Consider the following 20947-nt stretch of genomic DNA (forward strand, 5'->3'; position numbering starts at 1 on the left):
TACAGCTGTCTTTAAGACAAAGTTAGCCTGGCATGGTTCATTAACACTTTGTCCAAGTGGAATGTTATCTAACATTTGTTGTGTGATTCCAGGACTGCCACTTTACTTCAATAAGTTAAGATCGTTCTAACTCCAGGAACCTGCTCTTATTTGGGGTTTATCTGTGGATTAGACATCTACAGTTGAAGTGGGAAGTTTACATAAACTTAGGTTGGAGTCATTAAAACTCATTTTTCAACGACTCCACAAATGTATTGTTAACAAACTATAGTTTTGGCAAGTCGGTTAGGACATCTACTTTGTGCATGGCACAAGTAATTTTTCCAACAATTGTTTACAGACAGATTATTTCACTTATAATTCACTATCACAATTCCAGTGGGTCAGAAATGTACATACACTAAATTGACTGTGCCTTTAATTAAACAGCTTGGAACATTCCAGAAAATGTCATGGCTTTAGAAGCTTCTGATAGGCTAATTGACATAATTTGAGTCAATTGGAGGTGTACCTGTGGATGCATTTCAATGCCTATCGTCAAACTCAGTGCCTCTTTGCTTGACATCATGGGAAAATCAAAAGAAATCAGCCAAGACCTCAGCAAAAAAATTGTAGACCTCCACAAGTCTGGTTCATCCTTGGGAGCAATTTCCAAACGCCTGAAGGTACCACGTTCATCTGTACAAACAATAGTACGCAAGTATAAACACCATGGGACCACGCAGCCGTCATACAGCTCAGGAAGGAGACGCGTTCTGTCTCCTGGAGATGAACGTACTTTGGTGCGAAAAGTGCAAATCAATCCCAGAACAACAGCAAAGAACCCTGTGAAGATGCTGGAGGAAACCAGGTACAAAAGTATCTATATCCACAGTAAAACGAGTCCAATATCGACATTAACCTGAAAGGCCGCTCAGCAAGAAAGAAGCCACTGCTCCAAAACCACCATAAAAAACCCAGACTACGGTTTGCAACTGCACATGGAGACAAAGATCATACTTTTTGGAGAAATGTCCCTTGGTCTGATGAAAGAAAAATAGAACTGTTTGGCCATAATGACCATCGTTATGTTTGGAGGAAAAAGAGGGAGGCTTGCAAGCAGAAGAACACCATCCCAACCGTGAAGCATGGGGGTGGCAGCATCATGTTGTGGGGGTGCTTTGCTGCAGGAGGGACTGGTGCACTTCACAAAATAGATGGCATCATGAGGGAAGAAATGTATCTGGATATATTGAAGCAACATCTCAAGACATCAGTCAGGAAGTAAAAGCTTGGTCGCAAATGGGTCTTCCAAATGGACAATGACCCCAAGCATATTTCCAAAGTTGTGGCAAAATGGCTTAAGGACAACAAAGTCAAGGTATGGGAGTGGCCGTCACAATGCCCTGACCTCAATCTTATTGAAAATGTGTGGGCAGAACTGAAAGTGTGTGTGTGTGTGTGTGTGTGTGTGTGTGTGTGTGTGTGTGTGTGTGTGTGTGTGTGTGTGTGTGTGTGTGTGTGTGTGTGTGTGTGTGTGTGTGTGTGTGTGTGTGTGTGTGTGTGTGTGTGTGTGTGTGTGTGTGTGTGTGTGTGTGTGTGTGTGAGCAAGCAAGCAAGCAAGGAGGCCTAGAAACCTGACTCAGTTACACCAGCTCTGTCAGGAGGAATGGGCCAAAATCACCCATTTTATTGTGGGAAGCTTGTGGAAGGCTACCCAAAACGTTTGACCCAAGTTAAGCATTTTAAATGCAATGCTACCAAATACTAATTGAGTGTATGTAAACTTCTGACCCACTGGGAATGTGATGAAAGAAATAAAAGATGAAATAAATCATCCTCAACTATTATTCTGACATTTCACATTCTTAAAATAAAGTGGTGATCCTAACTGACCTAAGACAGGGACATTTTTACTAGGATTAAATGTCGAAAACCGAGTTTAAATGTATTTGGCTAAGGTGTATGTAAACTTCCGACTTCAACTGTATGTGAGTGATCGTTTAGACAGATATTCATGTCAGCCAATCCACAGGTATTTTTTTTTTTTATCCTCTTCTCTGTTCTTCCTCTGACACGCTGTGGTGATGTATGTCAGGGTTGGTGAGCTCCGCCCTTTCCCTGACACTCGTTCAGCCCTCCTCAACCCTTCCTTACCCCTCCCGCCTCCTACCAGCCCATCTGACCTTCTAAGTCCAATTAGAGGGTTGCTGAGCGTCCAGACGCCCCTGAGAGCTTTGCGCTTACCCAGCGAGGAACGCACCCCCCCTCCTTCTTTCTCTATACCTCCTCCACGTCTCTCTCCAGCTCCCATTAACACGTGCCTCTCCCTCGCTCGCTCCTTTAGTTTCCCTCTCTCACGCATGATCCTCCCCTCATTTGGTGGGACCAGTTGCTGTTACCAAACATTTTAGTCGTTCCTTGTGGGCTCCGTGCTCCATTCTGTTGCTGCCCCCCTCCTGCAGCCACCTCTCCGCTCTGCTGCCAGCGTCACCACCACCGCCCCTTTTCAGACAACACAGGGACAGACCGACAGCACTCCTCTCTTCTACTGACAAAATGACAGCCGTTCTGGACCTCAACCAGATTGCCATTGCCTGTTCGACCATTGGTGTGGTGGTGAGTGGGACTTTGTCGGTTTGTGTGTGTGGGGTTGTGTTTATTTCTGATATGCCAGTCACCCTGTGGCCTGCCTGTTGATCGTGCGCTAACAAAGCTAAAAGCAAGCTGTCGGGTGTGTGTGTGATTTTTCTCTGCTCTGGCATGTGAAGGTGTGTTAGGTACTGTGGCGATGTGGACGAGCGTATGACTGAGGGAACGAACAACCTGCTTCGCAAATTTGGGGCCAGTTCCACTGCAAGCGTTGTTTACCCCAGCAGGTGGAGTGGATGAACGGTGGTGAGGGTGGGGGTTCAGCACTGGGAGGGGTTCGGTTTAGAGGACAGGAGAAAGGTCTCTCTCCTTTGAGATGAAGGCCCTCTTCTCTGCATTCCTTGCAATTACAGGAATCAAATATGGCACGGTTTGTTTTTGTGCAGCATTTCTCTTAGAAAGGAGAAATTAACCACCAGCTGGGACAAGGTTTATTTTTGAAATGGCTGCTCTCCTTGCTTGAGTCACGGCCTGGTGCCACTGTGTGGACTGGACCAGACTGGTTCCTTCCTCTTCTGGGATCAGTGTCTGCTCCTGTCTGTGGCCAGGCCAGACTGGGGAGGCTTGAGCTCTAGTCTAAGAGAGAAACAGATTCCTACCATATAATTTCAGGTTATACATCTCTCCTCCTCCCTGTCTCTCTTTTGCCACAGGTTACAGGGGGATGTAGCAAAATGTTGGCACAGAGCAGACTGTTGAATGTTTATCAGAACCCTGCCTCGCCTCCTGCTGAGACATCCTTGAACCTTTCTTCCTCATTTAGCTCAAAGTGGCTCTGCAAAACAATACCACTGATATGATGACAATGTTGCTTTTCTTTCTGTATTATGGAACAGTGTTATTTTGTAATATGGAACTAGTTTCAACTAGTTAACACAGCTACAAAGTCAGAATTGGCTTCAAAAATGTGCTTTTTTGTCTTAATTTAAGGTTAGGCGTGGGGTTAGGTTTAAAATCACATTTTAAGAAGAAATTGTAGAAATGGGTGGCGTTTAGTCATAATTATGACTTTGTGGCTGTGGGCTCTGTTGTCGTGGTAACCAATAGTGTTCAGCTTGTGTGTTTTCTTTAATTAAAGTGGAACTGATAGCGTTTTAACTACTCTCCAGATATCAACAGACAATCATATCAGTTAAACATAGCAAATTCCCAGTTTATGCTACAAAACCAACTTTTTATAAGAGGTTTTAAAAATAGCTTCTATTTGACTCAACATTCCATAGTGAACACTAAGGCATTGTTGGCAGAATAGATGGATGCCGTTTAATGCATGATTAATGTAATTCACCAATACATGTCTTGGTAAATCACAGCTGGTCTGGTACATTGTTTGTTGCCTCCATTTGGGATGCCCTGTTTCAATGACTCAATAGTTTGGACAAAAACGTACGAATGTAACTAAGGCTGGGAATGTCAATATGATAAAGCTAGCAAGGGCAATGATCACAAGTCTGTCATAACGTGGCTAATAGGCTAGCGTATCTATATAGAAGGCCAAAAACACGGAGCGTAACGTTAGCTAGCTAGCTGGCTGCTAGGAGGATGACATGTCAATGGAGGAGGGGGTGACTGAATATTTCTTCTCATATCGTCTTTCGGTGGCTATACACAGCTAGAGATGCAGGCATCATTTGGTTAGCTAGCAAGAACTTGGAACGACTTATCCAGTTAGCATATCTCTTGTGTTCGCAAATTCACTCTGGCTATCTACTCCGATTTCAGAATACTCTCATCTGAGTGTGCCGGAGCGCAGAAGAACTGATGAATTTACAAATAAGCAACACCCTCTGAATATGACAGTGTCAGTAAACATAGGCAAAAAAGTAATAGTTAGTCACGAATGCTCTAGATAACATGTAAAAAGCCTAACCAGCTCTGCTAGGGTGAGTACAATGATCAGAGTGAGGTGTTCCCTCATTTGTGTCTGGAAGTAGCTAGCAAGCTAGACAACTTTAGCCAGTTAGCTTGGTTGGGACAAGTAGGCTTTGGCAAGCAAGCTGTAGAAGGACGAGTAGGCTACAATTCCCCATTGTTTATCAGTGCAATTTTGACAGCCAACTACCTGAAAGTTTGAGAGGGTTTATCTAATGTTCCTTCATTAGATGTTAGCTCATCTTGCTCTCGCTAGCATTAGTTGTTCATCTTGTTGTTGTTGATGTGCATAACTGAGGGAGAGAGAGCCTACCTTTCATGGTTGTTTGATCAATAGGACTGTAAAGTTCCCAAATGTAAGAGGACTCCTGTGGTATTTGCAGAAATCCATTCAGGTGTATTTTGTGACCATCGAGAGCCATGCGGTGATGCCCCCCCCTTTGTTTTTACACTGCTGCTACTCGCTGTTTATTATCTATGCATAATGACTTTACCCCTACCTACATGTACACATGACCTCGACTAACATGTACCCCTGCACATTGACCCTTGTTATTGTTATTTTATAGTGATCCTTTTTTATTACATTTTTTACTTTCGTTTATTTTGGAAATATTTTCTTAACTGAATTGTTGGTTAAGGGCTTGTAAGTAAGCATTTTACAGTAAGGTCTACACCGGTTGTATTCGGAGAATCTGACAAATAAAGTTAGATTTTTGGTGAATGCGTTCTAATGCAGCGTGCGTGCAACAGCCGTCCCGTCCGCGGTGTGGTGGCCAACAGCCTGTAAACACACAGTCCAGTTCAAAGTGAATGATGGTAGGACCAACAGCCTGTAAACACACAGTCCAGTTCAAAGTGAATGATGGTAGGACCAACAGCCTGTAAACACACAGTCCAGTTCAAAGTGAATGATGGTAGGACCTGTCTGCGTGGACTCCGGTCCTGGACGAGACAGATGTTTTATTTCCTGCCGTGTCTATTAATTGTCCAAACACACAGCCACTTTCCCACTCTATACTGCTATAGAACTTTCACATAGGCCTTAGTATACGTAATTCCAAAACATTCTAAGAATTTATGAAAACTTGAAAATGACCAAGTCAAAAAAATGTACATGTCATATTCTTCCTGGGGGTGTATATGAACAGATTAAAATAAGATTTCATGTTGCTAAAACGCTGTCAGTTCCACTTTAACTAGGAAGTTACTCCTGTTGTCATTTAGAGGGGGTAAATTGCAGCAGCTGAGCCCCTCTCCCCATCACCTGACCCATTCACTGACCCATCCACTGTTGACAACCACTGCAGTGCCTCCCTCTTCTTTAGTCACAACGAGCCAAATGTCAGCAGTGCACAGCACCCTTGACCTTGTGCCAGGAACACACAAAAACAAACAATGAGGCAGATAGGGCTATGTCTGTTTTCAGAATTTTGGGTACTGCTGCTGGTTTCAATGCATTGAGTGCTTTGTTTTTTGTCTTGTTTTTTTTTCTGTCAGGCTTCCATTTCATCTGGTAGTTAAAAGCCCTAGGCTACACAACACGTGTGTTTGTGGGTTAGACTACAGAAGTGGCAACCTCGACTGGAGCCTCTTTGGTCAGTGACTAGGCTGTGTGTTCTGAAGGCACCCCGCATGAAGCCTCCATCTCGCACACAAACAACCTTTCACACAGCCTGGCCTTTCAACCGTCTATTCTATTTTCACTCCTCCGCACCTAGATACTGTAGTGTCAGTCTTCCAGGTGTCAGCTGGAGGAGAACAACGACACACCATGAATTATGATTTGAGTGACGTTATTGTCCTCATCTGTGTGTCTTCCTTCTCCAATGTACTGATTATCATAGGGTGTGTGTATGTTGATGCTTTTTTTAGACATGGGGTGTGTATGCAGCCAGCAGGCTGCTGAACAGCCTGGTTTAGCCTAATCTCCCCTACGTCTCAGTGTGGCAGCCATCCAGTGAGATCTGACGCAGTATGGCCTTCAAAAACCACCCTCTCTGTGGTTTTCAACTGCACCAATGGACGGAAACTGAACACTGAAGCAGGCACACATATTTAGCAGTCCTATATTTGGGTCTCTGCTTTTGTATTACAGTATTTGATTATGAAATAGACATCACACCATTATTGCTACCAGACAAAAACATGCATCACACACAAAGTTATTGAAACCACAACACCAGTTTGACTTAACAGTAGGCCTACTAGTAAGGATGTCAAACGTTCAGCCTGCTGCATGAGCTTATGTCTAGAGCGCCTGGTTAAATTGAGATTAGGACCATTAAGTCTCTCTGTGGTTAAAGTAGGAAGAAATAGATGTAATTGTTGTGAAAATGTGAATGTGCTACATTTACTATCATATATTGACTTACTCGACAGACGCATGTAGTAAACCCAATTTCATTGAGGTTTGTCTGTTAGAAGAGCGCAAACGGTACATTTCGCCACGGTTATTGTCCCAGTTCTATTGATTTCAATACAATATCGATGTGAGTGATTCATTTGCAGGCGCTATTGATTACAGTAGAACAAGCTAATCAATTACAGGCTTGACGATCACTTGGTAGATATTGGGGAATGTATGTGGGGAGTAACTTTTATGTATTGGTCTTCAAAATATCACAACTTATTTCGGCATATTAATTATTCATCTTAAACTGGTGTTTTGACACTCGGCCATAAACCAAAAAACCATGACGACAGGAAGCAGCAACAGTATAATTTTCAATGTATGTTTTTAGGAATATAAATGGTATATAAAAATAAACAAATCTACACAATTCTATTTTATCAGTAAAAACTACTGAAGGAGCCCAAAAATGTGCTATGATTTATTGATTTCGATGATATTAGTGAAATAGTGAAAATATGTTTGTCCTGGCTACTACTAGAATGTGCTTGTTTCTCTAGAAGCATTGCCTTCATTTATCGTGTTATGCTGATGGTTGTGTGTGTGTGTGTGTGTGTGTGTCTGGAGGAAGTTGTGACCCGTTAAATGACATTCATGTGGAATTAGAGGCAGGCCTAAGGGCTGTGGACGGACTGCTATTTCCATCCTTAGATAATTAGATTAACCAGACATCAGCAGATGCTACCTTGTGGCAGGCAGTGCATCTGTGAGACAGGACATGGAGTGGGCCCTGCTTCCTTATCCACACAACATCTGTGCGTGTGTGTTTGGCAGTGGTGTGAGACTGAACAACGTGGACATGCATGCAGCGTGGTTTAGAGTCACTTACACGCTGTCATTGTCACCACAGCTATATGGGTCATGATCCAGCCTCCATTATCAGTCTGGATCATCGTGTACAGTGCCTTCAGAAAGTATTCATACCCTTCGACTTATTCCACATTTTGTTGTTACAGCCTGAATTCAAAATCGATGACAGTCTCACCCATCTACACACAATACCCCATAATGCCAAAGTGAATACATGTTTTTACAAATGTTTGCAAATTTATGAAGAATGAAATACAGAAATATCTAATTTACATAAGTATTCACACCCCTGAGTCAATATCACACAACGCTTTGTATTCAGGACATATAGTTGATTTCTTGGCCAAATGTTTTGCAGTTTTACTTTAGTGCCTTATTGCGAACAGCATGCATGTTCTGGAATATTTGTATTCTGTACAGGCTTCCTCCTTTTCACTCATTTGTCATTTAGGTTAGTATTGTGGAGTAACTACAATGTTGTTGATCCATCCTCAGTTTTCTCCTGTCACAGTCATTAAACTCTAACTGTTTTAAAGTAAGCAGTGGCCTCATGGTGCAATCCCCTGGGTGGTTTCTTTCCTCTCCAGCAACTGAGTTAGTAAGGATGCCTTTATTGATACATCATCCAAAGTGTAATTAATAACTTCACCATGCTCAAAGGAATAATTCATGTTTTTTTTTGTTTTTTTTGCGAGGCTTTGGAAAACATCGCTGGTCTTTGTGGTTGAATCTTTGTTTGAAATTCACTGCTCGACTGAGGGACCTTACAGATGATTGTATTGTTTGTAGGCTAGTGACACAATCTCAATTGAATCAATTTTACATTCAGGCTGTAACACAACAAAATGTGGAAAATGTCAAGGGGTATGAATACTTTCTGAAAGCTCTGTAGGCTACTGGACTGTTCCACTGAAGAGGACCCTGTTTTAATGAGTTCTACTGTATGAAACACACGTCCTTTGAGAGAATGATTGATTTTCTGTCTACTACTGGCACTTAGCCTCACTGAGGAAGTGTCCTACTCAGTGTATGAATTAAGAATGAATGTGTTTTTCCTGTAATCTGCACTTCCTCTAGTGCTATGACTGTCACTAAAAGGCTGGCTGCTCTAAGCTCCACAGACACCCCAAACCATGCTGTCTTGTGTGTTCCAGGAGCATGACATCGAGACCCCCCATGGTGTCCTGCATGTGACGATGAGGGGCACCCCCAAGGGCAACAGACCGGTCATCCTCACCTACCATGACATTGGACTCAACCGTGAGTACAGCATCCCCCCCCCACACACACACACACACACACACACACACACACACAGGCTCTTATTAACCTAGCTAAGCTTTGAAATCTCTCCAAACACACCTAAATACACTAAACAAAAATATAAAAAGCAACATGTAAAGTGTTGGTCCCATGTTTCATGAGCTGAAATAAAAGATCCCAGAAAAATGTTCAAATGCACAAAAGCTTATTTCTCTAATTTTGTACACAAATTTGTTTACATCCCTGTTGGCGAGCATTTCTCTTTTGCCAAGATAATCCATCCACCTGACAGGTTTAGCATATTAAGATGATTAAACAGAACGACAACTACACAGGTACGTCTTGTGGTGAGGACAATAAAAGGCCACTCTAAAATGTGCAGTTTTGTCACACAACACAATGCCACAGATGTTTTGAGGGAGTGTGTAATTGGCATGCTACTGCAGGAATGTCCACCAGAGCTGTGTTAAATTCTCTACCATAAGCCGCCTCCAACATCGTTTTCGAGAATTTGGCAGTTCGTCCACCCGGCCTCACAACCGCAGACCACGTGTAAAGCGTTGTGTGGGTGAGCGTTTTGCTGATGTCAACGTTGTGAACAGAATGCCCCATGGTGGCGATAGGGTTATGGTATGGGCAGGCATAAACTATGGACAACAAACACAATTGCATTTTTATCAAAGGCAATTTGAATGCAAAAAAATACAGTGACGAGATCCTGAGGTCCGTTGTGAGGCCCAATTATATTATTATCATTTTATTTTTTAAGGTATCTAAACCACAAATGCATATCTGTATTCCTAGTCATGTAAAATCCATAGATTGGGGCCGAATGAGTTTATTTAAATTTGACTGATTTCCTCATATGAACTGTAACTTAGTAAAATCAAGGACATTTTGCATGTTGCGTTCTATATTCTTGTTCAGTATATAGTATCATGTTGTCATTAGAACAGTAGGAGATGATGTAAGAAGCTGGAGGGTTGAATGTAGACCTTTGGCTGTGGGGATATGAGCCACTAGATCAGACTGGATCGCACCAACACTTGAATGCCTCAATGGAAAACAACACTAAGAGTGTTTTAGCGGCAGTGGATTTTTGTTGTTGATTACGTTCAGTGTTGCAGTTTCTGTTAGATATTAAGTAGTATGTGCCTCAATGAGGTGTCTTTTAAATAGTGCCGTGTCTCTTCCTCCCTGCAGATAAGTCCTGTTTCAACACCCTGTTCAATTTTGAGGACATGCAGGAGATCACATCCCACTTTGCTGTGGTCCATGTGGACGCCCCAGGACAGCAGGAGGGTGCACCCCCATTCCCCACGAGGTGAGAGACCGGTTCACTCCTCAGTCGTCGTCCTCAACATCATCTCAAATATGACAAAGTATCACCACAATCATGACTCGTATGTTATTATTATTGGTATTTTATGTCCGTCCCAGCTACCAGTACCCTACCATGGATGAGCTCTCTGAGATGCTGCCCTCTGTCATGACTCAACTGAAGTAAGTTCTCCTGCAGTGTTTCCATAACTACCTCTTGCACTGTCTTTAGGAAAGCTTCAAAATGACTTTATTATTTAGTCTTCTTCGAGGCCTATATTGTTCTCTTCCCTTTCCCCAGGGTGAACAGTGTGATTGGGATTGGAGTTGGAGCTGGAGCCTACATCCTGTCCAGACTGGCTGTAAGTCACCATTTGTCTTAGTCCCCCACATACCACATGAACTCCTGCTCACCCCACAGTAGATGGTGGTTTTTAAACCCCTATCCATAAATCCACACCATTAAACCTCATTCCCCATCTTCCTCCATCTCTACCAGCTAATCTCAGAACATGTTGACCAGCAGAGTCATCACGCTCCCTGCTCTTATTACCAGCTTCATTTAATCTCTCTCTAAAAAGATAGAAGATTTGAATTAATCAGTTTCTCGCGAGGGCATGACTGGACTGATGGAGTCAGCATGCGAGTCTCGTGTGGCATTGACCGGATGGATATACAGCGCCTTCAGAAAGTATTCATAATCCACATGTTTTTGTTACAGCCTGAATTCAAAATGGATGAAATGTATATTTTACTCAACAATCTACACAATCTACATTTCAGTTTTTCATTTTTTATTAATTTGTAGTAAAAATTCTAAAAACATAATTCCACTTTGACGTTATGGGGTATTGTGTGTAGGCCAGTGACACAAAATCTGAATTTAATACATTTTAAATGCCGGCTGTAACACAAAGTGTGCAACAAGTCAAGGGGTCTGAATACTTTCTGAAGGCACTGTATATTACTGTACAAATGTTAGTTTGATGCTTAATATCGACCCTATTTCCCACCATGCACTCCACACCACAGTGTGCCTTGGCGGAGATAATGCATTCTGAAGGTAGGTGTTAGTGAGAGGAATACATTAAGAGCAGAGATTACTTGAAGAGGGGTGTTAATTATAGTGAATTTAAGCCCTGCCAACATCGGCTCATTGTGGAGGAGCGAAGGAAAGAAACAGGAGTTGGAGAAAAGATAACACTTCATTTATGTGTTCATACATACTCTCAAGTGGGTTAACACCTAGTTTGTTTTATCCATCGTCCTCACTATCTGTGGAAGTGTGAATTGGAGGCTTGGTAATTGGGTGGGGGATGATGTGGCTCTAAGTTGTTGCTAAGAGCTGTGAAAGATGTCAAGTGCTGGGCTATAACATGAATATTTAGGTATGTGTGTTGCCTTTGCTGCTTGCCCTGGCTATAAATTAGGAGGGCCTGGGTTCCTGTCCAGCCCAACACTGTGCGGACAGTGTACTGTCAAAGTAACCCCCTCTTCTCTCTCTCTCCCCCCAGCTTAATGAGCCTGCCCTGGTTGAAGGTCTGGTTCTCATCAATGTGGACCCCTGTGCAAAGGGCTGGATGGACTGGGCCGCCTCCAAGGTGAGAACGTGCTCACACACTTCAATGCTAACTCTGTGCATTGTTTTGTCATCGTAGAGCCATAATAGATTGGCACCTCGGAACGTGTTATTTCTTGTTGTTTCAGATGTCCGGCTGGACCAGTAACCTGGTTGACATAGTGATGGCCCACCACTTCAGTGACGTGAGTCTGGGGGCAGGTTGGAATGGTGGGAGACTAGGACCGGGGCAGAGCCTACTGGAGGAATACTGTGGGTGGTTGACAGTGATGTAACTATCTGTGCCATCTCCTCAGGATGAGCTGTCTGACAACCAGGAGATCACCCAGACATATCGTCTGCACATTGCCCAGGATATTAACCAGGACAACCTGGCCCTCTTCTGCAACTCCTACAACAGGTACTGTACATATAACCCCAAGATGAACTGCCCGTGTAGTTGGGTTGAATTGATTGATTGATTGATGTGTTTGTTTGACAGCCGTCGGGACTTGGAGATCGAGAGGCCCATCACTGGTCTGACTGAGGACACAGTGAACACACTCAAGTAGGTTTAGAACTGTGTATAACTGTATCTCTGTATCAGGGTTTCCTTTAGGAAAATGTGGCGCCGGACAACGTGACCAGGAAGATTTTAATTTACCGGCCATTCGAGACATTTACCGGACCCATATGCATATGCATAGTACTCAGAATGACAGAAATCACATAGAAATGGTGGTCATTCATCTTAACAGAACATGCAACTCCTGTAATGAGGCAGCCAATAAAACATATTTTTCATTTTCCAAAATGCAATTCGTGGGAAAACACCATTGTAAACAGCAGTTCCATATGTGACTGAGATGAAATAAGGGGGAATCTAGACATGCAGCAACTAGGATGGGTTGTTAATATGACTAGGATTGTGTCTTTGTCTTCTGGACAACGAAACAAGTTGAAATATGAAAACCAACAGAACAGGAGAGAAATGCTTGTTTCAATGGAATATGAAGTTCAGTTCCAAGTTTAAATGTCACGTGCACAAGTACAGTGAATTTCCTTTCTTGCAAGCTCCAAACCCAACAATGCAGTAATCCAATATCAATGTAGTACTAACAATAACATAAGGTAGAGCAAAAACACACAAGAAATAAGAACACGAGAAGTAAGAAGGTTCAGTTTGAATACCATATTTACAATGTGCAGGGATACTGGAGTGATAGAGGTAGTAGATATGTGTAGTCTTGAGGAAGTCTTTATAAAATAATTGCCTCTATGTTTCAATGGTGGGATTTTGCCTAGGCTACTTTGAAGCAAGGTAAGACATGTCTCACAATAAGAAGGAAAACGTTCAGGTTTCAAACAATTAAGTATCAGTTTTCACAATATATACTGCCCCTAGCTCACATTGCAAAGTGTTTAAGTGACTCGCTGCACTTGAATGGGAGCTTCAATTACCAGTTGAGAAATAAAAATAGTAGCCTAGCTCTTTTACATCGTAGCCATGTTTTTAACACGTTATTGCATTTAGAATTGTTGCGCAATGACTGGACTTATATTAAAGCAGGTTTCACTCCAGCAGCAGCGATCTAAGGAGGTGACATTGAGGGGATTTTCCGCTCACAATAGGCTCTGTCATAAATAAGATGCATGACGACTAACGACACTACACACCCGCCAATTTAGTGCCACTCAATTATGCAAATTAACCTATGGACCGATAAGCATGACTGTCAAATGTTTTCACATCGACTGGTATTTCATCAATTAATAAAAATCATTATTAATTAATCATTATCTCCCGGTCAATTTGGCCAGCAAAAATTATATTTATCGGTTTTTCGTTTTCTTTTATTGGCCAAATGCTGGCAATTACCAGCTAACTTGCCTTGATATTCTGACATGGCTTTTATTTATTTTTATAAGCTTGAAATGGGCATGGTCTAATTGATTAAACGAACAAGGCTCTGTTAATGAACCAGAAAATCTATAGTTATTTCTGGTTGCTTATTAAAGTTAGCTGGCTAACTCATTGATCCTGTATTAAACCCCTCTGCTTTCACTCTGAGTGTTGACTCTGTTTGTCCCTCCTGTCTCTCCATCCAGATGCACTTCTCTGCTGGTGGTTGGTGACACGTCCCCGGCTGTTGATGCAGTGGTGGGTGTCCACTACCTCCATGGCAACACAGTAACGAATGAGTCAGGGGATCTAATTCTAATACAAAGTATCAAACCCCCCCCCCCCCCCCCCCCACCGGGACAGAGTATTCTGTCTTTAGAGAGGATACTAGCCTTTCTAAAGATGAGGGGCTAGACTCTAAACTTTGTCTGAACCTCTATTGTCTCATCTCTCCCTTGTATACAGGTCGAATGCAACTCCAGGTTAAATCCAACCAAAACAACCCTTCTTAAGGTGTGTCCAGTTACTCGTTTCTTTGTAGCACTAGGAGTGGTAATGCTATGTGGTCCCTGCTGTTCGTAGATGAGTTTCAGCATTCTTGGAAGTGTTCGTAGGCCAGTGAATGCGTTCTGGCTAATGGTATGGTCCTGTCTGTGAGATTGTTCACTCTGGGCGTGTTCCTGATTCTCTCTTTACTTCCCTATAGATGCAAGACTGTGGCGGGCTTCCTCAGGTCATCCAGGTGAGTCATGAACAAGTTTTGTGTTTAGCTTAAACTTCTAAATCTCGATGGCCAAGACAACTGTATTTTAGTCAATGCCACTCCAACATTACTCGTCCTAATATTTATGTATTTCTTAATTCCATTATTTTACTATTAGATTTGTGTGTATTGTTGTGAATTGTTAGATACTACTGCACTGTTGGAGCTAGGAACACAAGCATTTCGCTACACCCGCAATAACATCTGCTAAACATGTGTATGTGACCAATAAAATCTGATTTGAACTCTTATTTAATTCAGTTTTCTGTTTGTGTCTTACAGCCGGGTAAACTCGCGGAGGCCTTCAAATATTTTGTCCAGGGAATGGGCTACAGTGAGTACTGCTCCTCTATCATGTCTCCTTCTCACAGTACTTCAGTGTCAGACGTCACGTTGGATTTGTGTATCTTCATGGTCTGGTTGTGTCCATCTGTTGACATGTTGTATGTCATCTGTTGTATGGCCTGTTTACTGAAGTCCCTCTGTCTCAGAATGAGTCATCAGTCCAACTGAACGATAGTCCATTGAACACTACTCTTTCAGGCAGCAGCCCTCCCCACGCGGACAACACACACACACACACACACACACACAGTTCTGACCTAAACTAAGACTCACGCCCAATGTAGAATTCCTGTTGCACTTCAAGAATAAAGAGTAACCACCGTAGCTAATGATAATAACATTTAGTGGATGTCCAAGGCTGAGGTTACTGAGAGCCAGTTGTTGTATAATTATGCAAACCGTTATTGGTAACTGACCAGGGAACTAACCTCAAGCTAACCTTGTTTCCTGTCTGTTTGCAGTGACTTTTAACAACGGGTGTAAGTAGTTGTTTGACGCTGAGTAAATAAATGACATGTAGTAAGCATGATGGTCTGCATGGTCTCCTCTCAACACTCCTCGGTGTGCTGGATCTCTGAACACACTTGGTGTGTGGGATGATCTGTGAACACACCTGAGAATGGTTCCCCCAGGTCTTAAGATACAGTGCCCTGGACAGGGAGGGTGTTTACAGGCCCACATTTAAGGCCGTGGTTCATTTAGGCTACGTGTCAAACACAAGGCCTACGGGCCGAATCCAGCCGGCCACACATTTCTATCCGGCCCGCACAATGATTTGGGTTGTTAATTAGTTTTGGCCCGCTTCCTTACCTCCCGCGATGCGCTGCACTACAAGTCACAGCACCGGCAGAGCCAGCCAGTGCACTGTACCATATTATCACTAATGGCACTAACCTAATCTTCTACCAGACTGAACGTTTAAAGGGTCATTGCTGTAGCCTACAGAAAAGGTCATCTTGATTGTCAAAAAGTAAGTTAAAGGATTTACACGCGGGTATAAATGACTACCAAAGGACAATAGGACACACAAGCTAGTATAAATGAGTATAAAACAGTTGAGTACTTTATGAAATTACAACCTGATGCACCCACATCGGTGAATTCAATGTCAATTATGCTGCTTTCGTGTGTCCCGTTTACAGTGCACAGCGGAGGGAAAGTGTACAGACACTTGTCACAGTCCTAGCTAGGCTACTAAAATGTTGCAGTCTGACTTTGTTTTTAAAGCTTGACATTAATAACCCAAAAACTAAACCTGCAACTAAACACCATGCAGAGGACAAACATGTAGCCAAGTTTTTATTTGGAGTTATTAAATACTTTTTGAATAGGGTCACAACATATTATGCACATCTGCAAGCATAGCAGGAAAGGCTGGACAAATATAATCTATTTTTGTTTCAATATGTTAAAATGGTAAATACGGCGTATGGCCCTTTTTATAAGCGGACATTATAAAGGGCCATATTTATTTCCTAGTAAAACAATGGCCATTTTGGGTCATAGTTGTAGGCCAATGCACATTTTTGGGGTAAAAACAAACATAACAGGCTATGTCTGGCCCTTGAATTCGTTGTGCTTTTTTAATATAGCCCGTGTGCTGATTTGAGTTTGACACCCCTGATTTCGGCCTACTGGGAGAAGATCTGGCTTGTTGAATGATAACCATATTGTCTAGACCACTTTCATAGAGTGAATTGTATTGACATATTGGGCACTGTATCTTATAACTTTGCCAAATTCCATTGGCTTTCTTTGATCACTGAGATGATTGAATCGTTTTTTTAGCATTTCAAAATGTTTATATTTTGTTCATATAAACATTGCACAGTAAGGTTTGAGTTGCTAGCTCACAGAGTGGAAAATGGAAGGTGTTACATAATGAAAGCTGCTTGATTAGAGTCTTACAATAGTCTGAGTTATTGTTCTCTCTGGAATCTTTTCATCAGAAAGCCCTCTCTGTACCCTTGTAAACCTTTGACGTTATTAGTTTCTGAGGAGAAAAAAGCTCACTTGCATAACCTACCACTCCTCGCCTGGCCCTCACTCCCCTCTCCTCGTTGCCATCACCCACTCTCCCCTGGTCCTCACACTTCCAGTGAGGGCTGCTTCTCCAGGTATGTTAATCTCAGTGGCAGATTAGTGTATTCATTAAAGGCTGCTCTAAGCCACACAGCAGGGCCTGGCCCCCTGCCCTGGGGACCTGGACTCCCATGAGCCCAGAGCCGCCTGGCTCGCCTGTTGTCCTCCACTCTGCTGAAATGTGCTGCTGCCACAGGGACACTCACGGGGGCTGCTTGAGAGCAATGTTAGGACAGCAGGGCCTCTACTCAGGGAACCATGTTGATACTGCACAGCACTGAGAAGGAACATTTGTTGCTTCTCTCTTCCAAATCCTCCCCTCTGAAAGTTACCCTTGATGTTTTGTCTGCAACATGTGACTACAGAGAGGCGATCCAAGCGGCCCCAGCTCCCCAGGCTGGCCCGGGAGTATGCTTTATTACACGTTCCCTCACTCCTCCACCTCTTGGAAATGTTTGCCTGTTTGCTTTCCTGCTTGAAGAGACTGGGTCCTTACTAGATCAACTCACTTAGTCTGGATACCAAATCCTAGTAATTAAAATGAAATGGGTTACAGTATAGGCTTGGAAAACTATTTTCACTCAATGGCTGATGGCTCTCCCTTCTCTTGTCTTTCTTGTGAACCCTCTCTCTGAGGTATAAATAGGTTGGTTTCCTCCCTGTCTTAACTTTCCCCTCACACACACTTTGTGCTCAAGCTTTTCACCCACACCATAAAAACAATGGCAAGTTCCAGAAAGTACCTCCCATTTCTGATAATGCCTAAACATTGAAACAGTAGAGGACAAAGCAATGAGTACATTACGAGCCTTCCCAAACACATTTTAGCATATTGTTGGTTTGTTACTCTGTAGCATTCAGACTACTATATCTTGTCAGTTGGCTCGTCTCAGAAGGTCAGTGTTGTGTTGAAAGAAGCGCAGTAGGCTACCAGGAGAGTGGTTGGAATGTGAATAGATGGAGCCCCTGTTTGAATGGAGTTTGAAAGGTCACTTTAGCTCTGTACACTGTAGTTCCATGAGGGAATTATTGCAGTGGAGGCACATTCGACTAACTGAACTGGACCAGACAATGTTGACTAGTTGTCATGGAGCACACCTTGGTACAGAGTCCTCTTCCAGGAATCTCAGGGCCACAGGTGGCATTCTCTTTAGTTTAAGAGAACAGCGAGAAGGCCTTGGAAGAGTCACATCCTAGCTATTTTGACAACTCTTAGGTATTAGCTGAATGTAAAATTAGATACAGTGATAGAATGATCTGTTCCTGGTGCTGCTTCAAATCTCTCCTAGGTGAAGCTGGAGGACACAATTTGTTTCTTTTCTGATCTTCATTTGTGAAGACTGAGCATTAATCTGACAGTCTCGCTTTCATTTCTTCCCTCCTTTCCTCTTGCCCCTCCGTCAATGCAAACAGTCCCTCATGTACTGCTCAGCCACCTGGGCAGCGAATCAGGTACCAGGACCATAGGTAGCAGCCTTGGCTGCGCCGGCCTGCCATCTACACCTACAGTGCTCTGCCCTCCCCACCCTGTTTGCCCATCGCTGGTTGCCAGCTTACATTTTAGCCATCCTGTCAAGTCTTTCTGATTTGGCGCCATAAGATTTGAAGCATGACAGGTGGTCATTATTTTTAAGATTCCTTTTGTCTCTCTAAATGTGTGGTTTGAGAGAGTGTGAGTGTGTCTGTTGATCAGGTAAAATGGTTGTCATCTGTCTGTTTGTTGCTTTGTTCTTTTTCTCTTCTGCACAGATGGCCCTCAAATCTCTTGTGCATGCTGCATTGTCATATTGGCCTTTCCTATTTATTCATTTTTTCTCCGACAGTAAAAATGAATTGGAACTCGACCTGATCAGGCAATCTATTTTCTTTGTGGGAGAATAATGAACACCGGGTAGGGATTCAGCTAAGACATTTCAGGCCCCAACCCTTTGAATGAGATGCATATATTCATACAGTACTTTCTGAAATATGGTGTGAAATCCAGTATTCCTGCTTAGCCGATATCATTCCACTTGATCCTAACTAAATGGCAGCATAGCTAGCATGAGGTAAACAGTATATTGTGATCAAGTTATTGAGCCTTTAGGTTATTAGACTTCATTATTCTCCCTGGGCTGCAGACCACCCCATCTTGAATTGGGAATGTTGACACATTTATGATTGTGGTATGATCACCAGCATCCTACACCTAGCCACATTCCCTAAAGCAAGCTACCCCTCCCCCAAAACATTCCTACACATATAAACAGCAAATGTCCCGATACCTGACTTCTTACTGTAATTGCTCTCCTCTTTCTCTCTTGTCTGTAGTGCCCACGGCCAGTATGACCCGGCTGGTGCGTTCTCGCACCCACTCTGCCTCTAGCATGGGCTCTGTGGAGGGCACACGCAGCCGCACCCACACACAGCTAGAGGGTGCCACTGCCGCCAGCCCGGCTGTTGAACAGGCCAGGCCACAGACCATGGAGGTGTCCTGCTAAAGCACCCTGCCCAGAAAACATCCTCCTCCCTACCTCCCTCTCTCACTTTTTTTTTTTCTCCCTTTCCCATGCTCAGTCAGAGAGGATTGGAATCCAGAGGGGGCGTCTGAAACATGTTCGGAAAGATAATTTATTAAGCAGTCCGGTCCTCTGCTGTGTTCACTCTCACCGTTTCCTGTTGTCTATCTATCATGCCTTTCTGTGCATGACTGCGGTGGCACGGCAACCTGGAAGTCAGTAAGCAGCCAGCCGATGCTGCTTTTCTGGTTACCTATTTTACGTTTTGCTGTCTACCGCCTCTCCCTGTTTTTTTTTTTTTTTTAATCCTTAAGATATATATGAGCTATATTTGTATTTATAACTACTATTTGGGTCAGTGTGTCAGTTTAAAGAAGGGCGTTGGAAAAGCATCAGGCGTTTTCTCTTGCAAAGTACTCTTTTTAAGGAGTTAGGTTACCCGTTTTTCTCTTTCTTCCTCACCTTGTGTACAGATCAGACCAAATCACAACATCCCTCTCTAACACCTCCTTAATGGTCCATTCCTAAATCAGTCTCATGCAGACTCACTTGCACACCTTTCCAACTAACTACACACAAAATCTCTTTATTTCAGTGTTTTTTGTAATTGTTATTATGTTGTGATTTGTGAAATACCTTTGCTTTCCTGTATTGCAAAATGATGTGATAAACCCACTCTTGTTCTGTACCTTTATACCAAGAATATCTGACAGCATGACCCTCTTGTAGATGAAACGTAATGAAGGTGTCTGTAAAATTGCTTTTGTCTAGATGTATCTAGAAATAGTTACCTTGTTGTGTTATTGTTAATTTTTCTCTTTCGAGCAATTTATTTGAAATGGCAGGCCCTAGGTTTTTGATACCCCCATTGTTACTGACAGGCAGAGAGAAGAACCACCATTTCCTGTAGTCTATTTAAAGTTCAGAGCAATCACTTGATAATGTTCTAAGTCAGAGTACCTAAACTAGCCCACAGCTCAGTGAGTTAGGCGTATAACTGCGTGCCAGTTAAGGTACAGATAACATGACTGCCTCCTCCCTTGTATAAAACTTTCTAACTGGAAGCAAGTCATGTTTTCCATTCTAATTAAATACTTACGGGGTGATAACAGAAACTGATCAGATTCCTGAGGGACTGTGGATAGTGTAAAAACTGTTATTATTAATATTATTGGTAATTTTCTCTGTGGTTTTTCTGCATTTCTCTCTGATTGTACTACAGCTTGGGTGAGCTTGTGGTGATAATGCATTGTGCTCTGTCCCCATAGTATGGGTGTGTGCTATAAGTCATACTGCCTGCTGACTATATACATTTGTACTGATAATAAAATAAAGCTAGAAGTTGTACATTACATTTGACTGGACTTCCTTCCGTCACTGGCCTGTGTATTTTCTCACTTGGTAAACCAGCCTAATAGCATGCGATTTGAAACCTAATCTAGCTAGCCTTATTGTGCTAGAAGTAGTCGTCGCACTGATCAGACCATTG

The 20947-nt window shown here is 42.8% G+C and overlaps 1 protein-coding gene across 8 annotated transcripts in view; it reads left to right on the forward strand.

Annotated features, from left to right (window-relative positions):
- ndrg3b (ndrg family member 3b) overlaps positions 1-20810 on the forward strand; it is a 59489-nt gene extending 38679 nt beyond the window's left edge. For 2 of the 8 annotated variants that reach the window (XM_014145886.3, XM_014145887.2), the window contains exons 4-18: positions 8881-8986; positions 10193-10313; positions 10430-10492; positions 10611-10671; positions 11824-11910; positions 12017-12073; positions 12185-12288; positions 12370-12435; positions 13977-14028; positions 14236-14283; positions 14477-14512; positions 14816-14867; positions 15340-15357; positions 18374-18412; positions 19271-20810. In XM_014145886.3, the coding sequence (XP_014001361.1) occupies positions 8881-8986; positions 10193-10313; positions 10430-10492; positions 10611-10671; positions 11824-11910; positions 12017-12073; positions 12185-12288; positions 12370-12435; positions 13977-14028; positions 14236-14283; positions 14477-14512; positions 14816-14867; positions 15340-15357; positions 18374-18412; positions 19271-19440 (1080 nt within the window). In that variant the 3' untranslated portion in view covers positions 19441-20810. Of the gene's footprint in view, positions 1-2257; positions 2599-4156; positions 4515-8880; positions 8987-10192; positions 10314-10429; positions 10493-10610; positions 10672-11823; positions 11911-12016; positions 12074-12184; positions 12289-12369; positions 12436-13976; positions 14029-14235; positions 14284-14476; positions 14513-14815; positions 14868-15339; positions 15358-18373; positions 18413-19270 lie in introns of those variants that run through there. The other 6 variants (XM_014145889.3, XM_014145893.3, XM_014145891.3 and 3 more) reach the window with 6 other exon arrangements.
- The last annotated feature ends 137 nt before the right edge of the window (positions 20811-20947 follow it).

This window comes from Salmo salar, chromosome 15 (genome assembly GCF_965601325.2).
Source record: "Salmo salar chromosome 15, fSalSal1, whole genome shotgun sequence".
Lineage (NCBI taxonomy): Eukaryota > Metazoa > Chordata > Actinopteri > Salmoniformes > Salmonidae > Salmo > Salmo salar.